This window comes from Rousettus aegyptiacus, unplaced genomic scaffold (genome assembly GCF_014176215.1).
Source record: "Rousettus aegyptiacus isolate mRouAeg1 unplaced genomic scaffold, mRouAeg1.p scaffold_m13_p_7, whole genome shotgun sequence".
Lineage (NCBI taxonomy): Eukaryota > Metazoa > Chordata > Mammalia > Chiroptera > Pteropodidae > Rousettus > Rousettus aegyptiacus.
In genome coordinates, this window is record NW_023416310.1 from 68,426,645 (window position 1) to 68,439,764 (window position 13,120).

The following is a 13,120-nucleotide window of genomic DNA, read 5'->3' on the forward strand; positions in this document are numbered from 1 at the left end:
TTGCCAGTGACTGAGATGGGGAAACTGAGGGACCAGAGGAGGGGGTCGGGGGAAGCTGGAGCAGTCTGGGCTTGTCCTGCTCAGGGCACTTGGCCTGCCTGCTGTTGAGAGGGCCGTCCATGGCCCACCCATGGTGACTGATCCCCCCTTAGAATGCCAAGATGTTCATTTGAGTCTGGGTTAAGGCATTTGTCATTTCGGCCACCACATTCACCAAATGAATGAGGCAGGTTAGGTAATTTAATTGTGTGTACTCATTGCCACTGCTGCCTTCAGTGTCATTGGCAGAGAGCAGTGCTTAGGGAACAGGAGGAGTGGAGCACCACTTCTCAAGAGCATGGTCCTCATGGACGTCCCCTCTTCCCTAGGGGGCTGAGGCAAGGTCTCCTTCCACACTCCCCTCTCTAATTGGGAGCCACAGGTCCCTTCCATCAGCAGTCATAGCCTTGTTTTGCAGGGGGAAACTGAGGCACAGAGTTCTTATGAAGATAACACGGCTTCCCAGTGGCTGGCCCGATCCAATGCCAGTGTCCAGCTTCCCCTACCAGGCCACCCTGCCTCCAGGAACTATCCTCCAATCATATGTCCTTCTTGGCTTTACTTTTAAGGACTAAGATTTTGGTTTATGAAACAAGGTCACTGTAAACTGAAGCACAAGCAGAACACGCTAGATCTGGGTGGGGAGTCCGGAGGGCGGGCAAGTTAGCTAAAAATGTAAATAGACTGAGCTGGAGGGTCAGCTTCCAGGCTGGCAGGCGGGGCCAGACCAGGGCAGGCTAAGAAAAGACAAGGAGAGAAGCCAGCATGGCTGACACCTCTGTGCGCCAGCCTCCGCATGGGTGTTTTACACGTGGAGAGGGTGCAGAGGGATGGAACATTTGATGGGCAAAGAAAGTCCCAAAGCGGGCGAATAAAAGTAAAGAAACCCTTCCAACTGCATTCTAGCCGGGCTCCTTCTCCTCCTAGAGCCTGTCCCTTATGAGGTTTTGCTCTTGCTGACACATCCCTGCCTCGCAGCCAGCAGATGGCGGTGGCCTCCACTGTGTCCACTCAGGTTTGTCTTACTGAAAGGAGGAGTTTTGTATGTTCTTCTCGCCCTGGTGGCACACACTGCCCACAGCCACTCCAGCATATTCTTTGCATCAGAACATGATTCATAGCATTTAAGTTGCTGAGTGGTCTTGTAGAGACACACATTCCTTCCTTCCAAATGTTGGCCGGAGTTTCTGCTGCCTTTGCCTCTTGTTCTGGAGCAGTCAGCAGCCTGTCTTCCTGGTCCCGCCCTATTCTGAGTGTTCCTCTCCTGGGGGTGGGCCTGGGCCGACGTTGGGGGCAGAATGAACGTGAGCTGTCTTGATGTGCGGTGTACAGGTCACCCCGGCACTCGATCATTCCAGAGACACCAGTCCTGTCCCTCCATATTGGCCTGGCCCCTCCCTGCTACCACAGCCACCAGGTCTCTGACCCATTCACTTCCTGTCATCAGCTGCTGCACCCCGCCCCCTTTAGCCCACCCCCAGGTTTGTGCTATGTCATGAGGTTTGTACCCATGCTGTTGTCATTCTCTTATTTGCTGGGCTTCAAGGAATTGGTGGCCCCAAAACCTCAAGGGTCCCAAGGCCCTCGTCAGGTGTAGGCAAGGTCTGGTGGAGCCCTGGGTAGCCTCCATTGCCACTGGCTCCAGAGAACCCACAGAACAGAGGCTGATCTTGGATGCCAAGTGGTAGAGATGGGTCTCTTTCTCTCCTGGTTGGATTAGCAGCTCTTGGGCCACCTTAAAGGACCCACTTTCTCAACATTAAGGCTAATGTCAGCCATAGAGTATATCCGGAGTGGTGAGGTCCAGGCCTGGCCTGGGGATATTGGGGTAGGCAAGGGGCATGAGAGACATCAGCGTGTCCTGAGCCTGACCTAGAGTCAAGGGACAAAGATTTGTCTGGTTGACTACTGCTAAAGTGGGTTTGTTCCTTCTCTGTGCTCCCGTATTTCCTAGAGCCTGGTGGCAGTCTCCTCCCTGCCACCTCCCGTGAACTGGGCATACCTTGCCCAGAGAACAGAGCATCAATCTTTCCCAAGAATTGTGCAGTAAGTACTAACTGGTGGTTGTAGTCTCTGTTTTCAGCATCACAGTCATTGCATATCTGGCATGTATCAGATTTTAGTCAGAGTGACTGACATTGGCTGCTGTAACAATCACTCCTAAGGTCTGCGTGGCTTCACACGAGGGTTTAAGTCTCTCTCAAGTTAAACCCAGTTGGTTGTTCGTGAGGAAGGGTGGGGAGCAGGAACTCTGCTCCACCTGGTCTTAGAACCTGGTTTCCTTCCACCGAGGGTCTCTACCTTACCCTGGGGCCCTTGGACCCAGTCCCCTGCACCCAGCCTGGAGTCCAGGGAGGAGACAGCTAGAGGAGGCTAGGAGGACTTTCCCATCTCCACCTCAGTTGGTGTGCACCCTCAGCACTCAGCCCCACAGCCCCCTAACCCCAATGGGCTGGAGTCATCTGTGTGTCAGGTGCCCGGGAAAGGTCAGACCCCTGCAGACAAGTGCAGCTGCACACACTGGCCATCTGCTCACCAGTAGGTGTATGTCAGAATACCTGGTCTCTGTGCCCAGGAGGACATGGCAGCTGCAGTGAACGAGGTCTGGGTTCGTAAGGCACAGGAGCCAGCTGGCCATCTGCAGTCAGACAAGGAAGTGCGGTGCTGGGGGAGCAGGCCACTGCCTGCTTCAGGGTACCTCTGCAGAGAGCTGTCTGCAGGGCCAGTTTCTTGGGGAGGTGACACTGGCTCCCAGGTTCTTACCCACCCGTGGATTTTGGTGCCAGTGAGTGGTGCAATGCCGCATCACTCTGTGACCCCATCTGTCCTGGGCTTGGGGATTTGTGGAGAAAGCCCTTCCTCTTTCTGATGCTTGAAGTAGCCGCCTCCCCAGACTGCTGATTCACTCCCACTCAGCCTTTCTCCGACTTTCTCTCATGCTGCCTGAGTTGGGGAACTGAGACCTAGGGCAGGCTTGCTGTTGGCCTTTTGGCTCCTGCTGTGACAGTAACGGTGCGTAGGCTGCAGAGGGCAGGGACAGTGGCCAGCTGTGCTTGGGCTTTCTACCATGGGCTGACTCCCAGAGCCCACCCTGTGCCTCCATGGGGTCCATCCTCCTTGCCAGCTCACCATGGTGGTCAAGAGCTTCCCAAGCGGCTGCCAAGGCCCCTCCCCGTCCTGAGGGTCCTTGTTCTCCATGGAGGGGAGGGCAGGATGGTTCTGAAGAAGCTCTGACAGTCATTGCCTACCTCACTCATCCCACAGGCCTGTGTGACTCAGAACATCCCTCTCTGCCTTGCTTATGCCCCCTCAGCCACTATCTTCCTGCCCCCACACAGATGGAAGGACATTTTGGGGTTTGCTGTTGATTGGATGGCCTGTGTCCTCTTGTCAGAAGGGGCCATGTGTCTCACAGAGCGAGGAGATAAGGCATTTAGTCTCACGAGTTGTGCTTCCTTCCTTCTTCTTGCTCTCCCCTGCAGTCCCCAAGCAGCCCCACCACTCCTGTCCTCTGTCTTTTAAATGTGGTTTTCCTTCTAATGAGCTCAAGTCTTCACACAGGGCTGTGAGGAGACACGGGGACCACGGGTGTAGGATTCCTTGGTGAGTTACCATAAATTAGTGTGACTAATGAGGGAATTGAGTTCAGCTCTGCAAATTAGCTTCCTGTTCTGGGTCTCAATGACTTAAATTGCAGATGCTAATTAAATGCCCCCAAGTAACACAAAGTGGCTTCTAAAATCTTTTGACCTAAAAGCTTCTCTGATCTATAAACTCTATCAAGTATGAAATTAGTCTGTTCGCCATTAAGCATTTCTATCCCCAGAATCTCTTGCCTATAATCTCACTAACCACCCTCCTAGGGAAAGGGACCCCACAAGCAGAGGAGGAACAGGGGATGGGAGCATCCCTTGGGTGGTTGAGATGTCAGGGTACAGATTGGCCCTGTTAGGTGGCCCGTCTCTACTGTCCCAAGTGAAGATGGAGGGGCGACTGTAGCTGGGAAAAGGTTGAAGAGAGAGGAGTGCCTTCCCCAGGCTGATTCACGCCCAGGGTGCCAACTCTGCCTCCGGCCAGCACAGATGCAACTTTCAGTGACACAAGGGGGTGACAGTAAGCCAAGAAAGGAAGCGGTTCCCCACCGTCATGACCCCAGACACTGCCAATATCTTGATGTGGCCTCCTGCTGGCACGTTCCTGCTGTGTCACATCTTTTTTAAATGGCTATAACCAGAGCCCAGGTGGAATATTTCATTAAAAACACATGATGCAGAACTGACATAAACATGTTTTCATGCTGTGTTGTCTGTTATAGTCACTGAAAGAATTAAAGAATCTCTTTATTGAGGGGTGAAAATCAGTGGTGGGGTTCACACAGAGAACTCACTCATGGAGCCAGCACCCAGGTTGGAGGCAGAGCGCACCCAGGGCCCCCAGACCCCCTTGCACCCTGGTCACTGCTGGCCCTGCAGAGGCACAGGCCTGGGTGCCCTGCTTTCCACCTCATCCCCTGGTGTTGCTCCTGGACATCTTGGGTGTTTTTATTGTCCATTTTGCTGTCGATGGACTTTGGGGTCATTTCTAGTTTTTGACTTATGAATGTTCCTGCTCGAAACATTCTTCACACCTTCGGGGGGTGGGGAGCAGATGTGAGTCTGCTATTCTGTTAGTAGTTCTGGGTCACAGGGCAGATGTGGGTCAGCTTGAGAGGACACTGCACTTCCCAGGGTGACTGTGCCATTTACTCCTCCAACAGCATGTCTGGTTCCTTTAATCCACGTCCTTGCCAGCACTAAGTATCATCTATCTTTTCATTTTAGCTGTCCTGTTGGGTGTGCTGCTGGGTGTGCAGAAGCATCTCATGGATTTGATTTGCATTTTCCTGATGACTAATGAGATTGAAGGACTTTCCATGTATTTATTCGCTCTAGTACAATCTCATCAACAGCTATATAACTTTGTGTTCCAGATGCACTCACTTGTCCCCGATCGCTTAGGCCGGTTCCAGTGTTTGCAGTTATAAGTGATGCTACAATAAGCATTTCTGGATTAGTGACGAGAATTTGTTGTGGACAGATTTTAATAAGTGATGTTGGGTTGCTTCCTGAAATGCTCGGACCGCTGAAGTGTCATCAGCATATAGGAGGGCCCTGCAGAGTCCCCCCCAGGTCTCCAGGAGAGCATGTCCTCAGCAGGACAGATAGACAGCTTTTGGAGTACTAACTTAGTTAATTTAGATGAGTTTAGCATTGCCTTCATTATTTTAAATGAGTCCGGTCGCTTTTCAAAATGTTTACCATGTGCATTTCTGTTTTATGAATTCATAAGTTTTGCTGCGTGGATTTTTAGGGTATTTTTTTGATTGATATGTGTACATCACTGTAAAATACAGATTTTAGTACTGTAAGCACTTTTCCTTAGTCTTCACCAATTTCATTGCACATTTTTGACTTGTATGCTTTTGATGTTGGCAAGCTGGTGAATCTTCCCCTGGGTGACTACTTCTGTGACTCCCACCCTCTCTGCTGAGGTGCTCAGGCTAGAGGTCTCTGGGTGCCCCAGGGGGAGGCTAGGAGCACACTGTACGAGAGACTGAGTTTGTCCGAGGGCTGAGCATACTGCCCTTCCCATCAGCTTCACCCCAGGCCCAGCAGTTTCAGATGGCACTGGGCCCGAGGTCCATCTCCATGGCCCCCAGCAGTGCTGGAACCCAGTAAGGGCCATATCCTGCTCCTCTGGGAGGTGCCCTCGGGCCAGGTTGCAGCACCCATGTGGGAGCCCAACTGAGTTTGCAGAGCCTCCCCCGCTGTGGCACGTTTGGTTCTCATTGCAGCCCTGTGATGTGGGAACAGTTAGCATCATCTCAGACACCAGAAAGCAGAGCCTCAGGGGGTCCAAGCCTGAGGTTTGTGAGCAGGGAGATTGGGACTCATGTCCTCAACCCCACATTGTCCCTCAGCCACACCCAGCCACCCAGTTGGCTCTTCGGGGCTGGACCAAATCCCCTGGACCAGCCCTGGATGGCAATAGAGCGTCTACTTTCTATTTCTTATTCTTTTGGGCTCTGAGAAAAACCTTTGTTTTTGAGCCAAAACCTTAGATTGGTGTGTGGAACTCAAAGAAGCATGTAGCAGCTTTTGGCGCCCCTGTATTTCTAGGCACTGAAATCACAGCGTATACATAATAATATGTGTTTCCAAGTGCGTCGTGCATGCTGAGCAGCATGTTAAGTTTGTGTTCTGTTTTTAGATGATGGACTTGGACGTGCTCCTATGAAGAAATGTCATGTATCTCTGCCGGTCCAAGAACAAACATGTCCAGTAAGTCACTGGATGAATTCCAGAGGGGAGCACAGGCCTTTTGGGTGCCCAGGTGTTGGCACACACTGAGGAGATGGGTATCTGAGTGTATAGAGGCCTCTGAGAGACTTTTTAAAACCAGCCTTATTGCTCAGTCTGATTATCTTAACTTTTCAAGGGTGGTGGGTCCTTCTAGATACAGCAGGAATTGTAGCTGGAAAAACATGAAAGTCGCTTCTTGCTGTCACCCCACTTCTCAGAGCAGAATGTGAGTTCTGTGCTGTGTGATTCAGCCTGCAGCAGGCCTCTGCACAGACTGCATATCACCACATGGCACAGCCATCTTCGTTAGGTGTAGATTATCACCTACATGTTCTGCAGAAGAGAGAGTCCCAGACCAAGACATGTGAGGTGTCTGCAACTCTGGAAAGACAGAGGGCAAGGCTGCAGAGCTATGTGCCTTGTTCCTCCCGTGTCCCGCCATGCTATAGCTGGTGGGTGACAAGCCACTTTATGCATTTCTTACCCTTCTAAAAGAGGGTGTAGTGAGTTGGTTTAAATTTTTATGAGATTCTATGAGATTTGCCAACAAAAAAAGCATAATAAAGCAAGCAAGAAAATCTCAGAAGCCATATCTTGTGCTTGCATGAATAACACTATTTCATGTGTCATGTACTTGGAGAGAACATGGTTTGTGTGTGGTATGTGGTATGTGTGTGAGGGTGTGCTAGTGTGTGCAGAGGGAGAGGTGACTGAAGGGACCTTGGCCACCAGACTCCACCATGGCTCCTCCCATGCTGGGACCCTGGCTTCTTGGCCTTGCCTATACTCCGTCACTTACTGTCTGTGAGAGCAGGGCCTCAGTCCCTATCGCTTGCGTCTTATCAGTGTTTGTTTCTATTTCTTAGGACTACTGCCACCTTAGGGAACTAGGGCCGGGTGACAGCACTTCCCGGGGAATCAGGTGTGGTCTGACCCAGGAACAGGAAGCTCGTCATCACCAATGACATCATGACAGCAAGAGAGCACAGCCCTCGCCATGGCACCAGGGCCCGTGCGATGCAGCGGGCTTCCACCATCGATGTGGCAGCCGACATGCTTGGCCTCTCTCTGGCAGGTGAACCTCACAGGGCTCCTGGCAGGCCCTACCCTGTAGCCATGCTGGAAGGGACAAGCATGCCTCCCGGGGCACCCAGCGGCCAGCCAGGCTGAGCCCCTGGTGACTGCCCCTGGCTGGTGGATGCCCTGCTCTGGCATCCTCTGGTTGAGTCAGAATAGGGAAGGGAAGTTAGTACTCCTCCTGGGAACTGCTTTATGGGGCCCTGCGCACATCAGGTGCCCAGCTCGGGCAGACAGCTATGTGGCCCATCCTGCAGTAGGTCCTGTTGCTGTGCCAAGGGTCACAGGGCTGGACTGGCCAGCGCCCAGGCCACAGCATAGATCCTCTCTGTTGTGTGTGTATAGCTTAAGGAGGAGGCTGTTTGGCCATGAGTCTGAGACTTCTTAGGAATTTGGAAACAGCATGTTTAGAAAATGAAGAAATCATCTCATATAACAGTTTTTGAGGGAAAAATAGAGCATTGGGGTTTCTCCCAGGTTTCCGAGAAGTAATCAGTTTATGTCACTGTGTAAGTTTAATGGTTGGATTTATGTATATTGTGAAATGATTACAAGTGTGTCAGGTTTTTTTTTTTTTTTTTTTTTTTCATAAAATCTAAATGAGGGGAAAAGTTCGCTAAGGATAACGTTTTTCTGGCATTTCTCTTTTATTCAGGAAACCTGCAAGATCCAGATGAGCCCATTTTAGAATTCAGCTTAGGTAGGTGTCTTTAAATTTTTTTTAATATGTGTTGCTGAAAAACAAAAACATGACTGCAGACCCAAGTTCGTCTCAGAGAACTTGCTGCCACCCCTGCTGCTGAAGCGTTTCTAAGGAGGTGAAGCCAGAGACTGGAGTGGACTCCCTGTGGGTGGGGGATCTGGATTGGCACGCCTGCAGGTCTGGCCATGGGGAGCCCCTGGAGCTACACAGAGGCCTCCCTTCTTTTCCTCCCACTCATCCAGAAGGCGCCTGATGGGTGAGAAAACAGGCTTAAGGCCAGCGGTGTCAGCTCCTGGCTATGAGGTCCTGTGTGCTTGAATCTCTAACCCTTGTCGTGGAGGTGATAACCTGTGTGCCCACCCCTCAGGGACATCAGAGAGAAGATGTGCCAGCTCTGGGATCAGGGAAGTGTGGCATTACTGCAGCTTGCCCAGGAAGTTGGAGAGCAGGGTGGGGTCAGCCACCATGATGCTTCTCATTTGGAGCCTACACTCTCTGGCAGTCCTCTCCCCTTCACTCATTCCCTGGGTGGTGGTCAGCATTGGTCAGTGTCCAAACATCGGTGTCCAGGAGGTATGTGTAACATGAGGAAACACCTCTTGGGGAGTCAGATGACCTAGAATGTAGTCCAGACTGTGCTGCAAATGAACTGCATGGCCTCGAGCCTGCCCTTGACCTTGCTGGACGGGTTTCCTCATGTGCTATTTGGAATGTTGCCATTTGAGAGACAAAGAAGCTCATGGTGGTCCAAACAAAACAGAGGGACTTTGACAAATTGCTAAACCCACAAAAATAGACAAGTATTATTGTCAAGTTAATGTTAAACTTTTAGAAAATGTTCCCATTTCAGGATAAACACTCCTAAACAAGTTACAGTTTTCCGCAGCCCAACCTTGGGCTGAAGTGGGGACAGAGTGCTGTGCTGAGTGTTCTGGCTGTGGCTGGGGCCGGGGCCGGGGCCGGGGCCGGGGCCAGGGCCGGGCCTGAGGGCTGTAGGACACAAGCCTGCCGCCCCACCTAGATGCTCATAGCTCTTTACAGATTGAATACCGGCCCAGGGACTCCCAGTGTCACAGCAGAGAGTGAGCGTATTTTCACCCCCTTATCTTATATCCTCCCAAACATCAAGAAGAGTAAGAAGCAGGAACACAAACTGTACGGTGTATCATTTCTTCGATGTATGATTTCTTTGACGTTTTCTTCTATTTTCTTTAATGTCTCTGTTTCTTCCAAGTTCTGTTTTTTTCTTTCATATTGTGAGCCTTTTACAAAGGTTGTGTGATCTCTGACTGTTCTTTTCTTTCACTTTGTTTTAAATCAATATCGAGTTTGATTTATATGTAAAACGTATCCATTCAGTGAGTTTTGTTAAGCAGGCACATCCATGTAACCACCACTGTCAAGACACAGAACCTTCTCATCACCCCAAAGCCTTCCCTGTCCCCTTTCCTGCAAGTCCTTAACCTTCACTCCCTGGCAACCATTGACCAGATCCCTGTCACTACACATCCTGCCTCCTGAGTTTCACGTAAATGGAACCCTACATCACACAGCCTTCTTTCACTCTGCACCACACCCCTGAAGCTTGCCGTGTAGTTGTGAGGGTCAGTAGCTCATTCCTTTCCTTGCTGTGTGGTTGTCCATTGTGTGTGTGAACTGTAGTTCATTCTCCTGCTGATGGACAGACAGGTGGGTTGTACATAAATTGTACATTTATGTAGATATAGTTAATGTATATGTCACATATACATAATTCTATATTTAACATGTTAAATATATATAAATTATAATTTATATCCTTAAGAGAAGATGGTGATCCATCAAACAAGAACAGGATACTCTAAAGAAGAAAAAAACAGTTGAAGAACATGGATAATCTTAGCAATTTGAAATAGGATAGAAAATATTTAAAAATTCAGTAAACATTGGAAAATATTCAAGGAATTACCCCAGAATGTAAAAATTTTTTTGATTGTTAATTAATTTTTTCTGTGGTGACATTGGTTAACGAAATCCAGTAAATTTCAGCTGTACATTTTAACGGTAAGGCGTATATATATTTACAATGTATGTTCACTTCCCATAGTTAGTTTTCTTTCTGTCACCACATATTTCACCCCTTTTCCCCCATTTACCTCTCCCCTTCCACTTTTCCCCCTACCCTTGTAACCACTAGTCTATTGTCCATCTCCGTGAGTCTCTGTTTATCCTGTTCATTTGTTGCTTTTAGGTTTATATCCCACATATAAATGATATCATGTGGTTTTCAACTTTTTCTGTCTGGCTTATTTCGCTTAGCATGATTATCTTGAGGTCCATCCATGTTGTCACAAATAGCCGTATTTCATCTCTTCTTATAGCTGAGTAAGATTTCATTGTATATATCTACTACAGCTTCTTCATCCAGTCCTCTATTGTGGGACACTTCAGTTTCCATGTCCTAGCCACCATGAATAATGTTGCTATGAACCTTGGTGTGCAAATACCTTTTTGGATATGAGTTTTCTACTAGGTAAATACCTAGTAGAGGGATTGCTGGATCATATGGTGGATCAATTCTGAATTTTTTGAGGAACTTCCAGACTGTTTTCTATAGTGGCTGTCCCACCAGCAGTATATGAGGCTTCCTTTTTCTCCACATCCTCTCTACTATTTGTTATTACTTGCTGGAAAGTAAAATTTGAAAAGCAAAATAGAAAATGGGAGAGAAATAGAGATGGAAAATTAGAGAGCAAGTTCGGGAGGTCTCACACTGAGAAGAGAAAATAGAAAAAGATGTAAGGGGGGAGATTACTAAGAAATAACACAAGGGGTCTTTTGTGAACAAGGAATGTATTTCCAAGGCAAAAATGCCCCCCAGGCCAGCCCAGCACAGTGACAGGGACTCATAACAGGGCGTATCGGCGTATCATGGCGGAGTTTCAGACCACTGGAAATTAAAGGAAGAATCTAAAAACTTCTAGAGAAGAAAGAAAATGGTCACGTCCAAGGATCAGGGATACAGCCAACGTGGAGACCTTAGTGGCATTGGATATTTGGCTGGAAGGTGTTTCCAACTATGGTCAGCTAGGCTGTCTGGCAGATATGAGGGTAGAAGGGACCTGCTTCAGCTTAAGTGTCTCAGGTAAAACTGCTTCCCCCACACCCTTTCTCTGGAAGTTGGTGGAAGATGGGAGATGAAGAGGGGATGACTTGAGAAAACGAAAGATGTGGGGCCTAGAAAACAGGGTCCAACATGGGAGAGAGTGAAGGAAGCCCCATGTGCTTGTAATGAATAATATTCACTTAACTTCCACAATGCAGAATGTGGGTTTAACTACAAAAACTGGGCTAAAGTGGGCTAAACTGAGCACAGAGAGAGAATGAGAGTTGACATAATGGAGTTAAAAATCCTCACCCCTGTAACAGAAACCAGGACATTTCTGATGCAACAAATCAGGAAGAACAATACCATCATATTAATTAGTACAGAAAGGAAGAAACAGCTTAAAAAGGTGATATGAAATGAATTTTACCACAAGTTTTAAAAAACCCAAGGGACAGGTGCCAGATGATTGATCAAACATTTTGTCTTAAAAATAAAAGTTTAAAATTAAAAAAATGCTTATTTAAAAATCTTTCTTAAAGAAAACGTTAGAGGAAAAGAAAACCCTGAGAGAGAGAATCACATCTGGTATTTTGGTATATATCCTTCTAGACATTTATTCTGTCTACACAGTGCTATACAGAAATTTTTAATGATTTTTGGGTGTGGAGGTGGTAGAGTTATTTACAAAAATGTCATCCTAGTGTTCTTAACATGGTTTTTCAGGTAGCAAAAAGTCACTGGCATCTTTCGTTTTTATTAACACGGGACCTGCTGCACCGGGTTGGCACCTACATGGGGCCTGTTATGCGGCTGTGCCAGTTATGTTGACCAGTCTCCTCCTGGTGGACATAGGAGTTCACACATGTATAAACACACATGCACATAGATCTTTTATATATTTTTGCTGATTAATTCCTTAGGATAAATTCTTGGATATGGAATTGTAGAGTCAAATGATATGCACTTGAAACCTGTTTTACCTGTTTACCTTGATGGTGTTCACTCAGCAGGCATTACAGAGGGTCTGTCTGGCTAGACAAGGCGTACATATCAGAGAGGGATGCTTTCTGTGGAAATATGCCAGAGGAGTGATATAAACAGACAGAGGTGTGATGTGAGCTGATGAGAGGAAGCCTCAGGGAAGCTATGGAACTTAGAGCTAGGAACGACATATTGGGTAGGATTTAGGTAGGCCCCGGGGACAAGGCCAGGAGAGAGTCATTTGTGGGAAGGCATGTTCTGAAGGTGGCAGTTGGCCTGCTAGCCGCACGACTGGCGTCAGTCTTCCCAGCCTTTGGCCACCTGTATTCCTACATCTGTCTGCCGTCACTTCTGCTTGACAGACTCATATCCAGCCTAGCCTGCATGTGGAGAACCCAGCTGAAAGGGCAAGCTGAGTGAGACCAGGCCATGGGTCACGTAGGGGCATACCTAAAGGAGAGAGAGAAAGAGAGACAGTCAAATTCCTGATTACTGTTGAGGCAGACGTAGTAGAAATAGCAGAGAACTTTAAAAAATAAAACCTTAAAGCATTCTTCCAGAAAACAGAGGGTAACTCACAGCCTCAGGGTAGGCAGATTTCTTGGCCAGAACACAGAAAGCACTAACTCTGTACTTCAGTTTGCTATTGCTGCCATACCAAATTACCACAAATGTAGCACTTTAAAACAACACATGTTTATTATCTTATGATTACCTTAGGTCAAAAACCCAACTGGGCTCAGCTAGTTCTCTGCTCAGAGTCTTCTAACACCAAAATCAAAGCGTCAGCAGGCTACATTTCTTTGGGGGCCATAAGGGAGAATCTATTTCCTTGCTTATTCAGATTGTTGGCAAAATTCACTTCCTTGTAATTTTAGGACTGCGGTCCCC

At 48.2% G+C, this 13,120-nt stretch overlaps 1 protein-coding gene across 30 annotated transcripts in view; it reads left to right on the forward strand.

The window, feature by feature from the left end:
• The window catches only part of INPP4A (inositol polyphosphate-4-phosphatase type I A), a 105,092-nt gene that overhangs the window by 46,928 nt on the left and 45,044 nt on the right, over nucleotides 1-13,120 (forward strand). For 11 of the 30 annotated variants that reach the window (XM_016143009.2, XM_036224451.1, XM_036224452.1 and 8 more), the window contains 3 exons: nucleotides 6,289-6,359; nucleotides 8,113-8,157; nucleotides 8,528-8,733. The exons of 1 other annotated variant lie outside the window; for it this stretch is intronic. In XM_016143009.2, the coding sequence (XP_015998495.2) occupies nucleotides 8,544-8,733 (190 nt within the window). In that variant the 5' untranslated portion in view covers nucleotides 6,289-6,359; nucleotides 8,113-8,157; nucleotides 8,528-8,543. Of the gene's footprint in view, nucleotides 1-6,286; nucleotides 6,360-7,246; nucleotides 7,456-8,112; nucleotides 8,158-8,527; nucleotides 8,734-13,120 lie in introns of those variants that run through there. 18 more of the 30 variants (XM_016143007.2, XM_016143006.2, XM_016143024.2 and 15 more) reach the window with 7 other exon arrangements.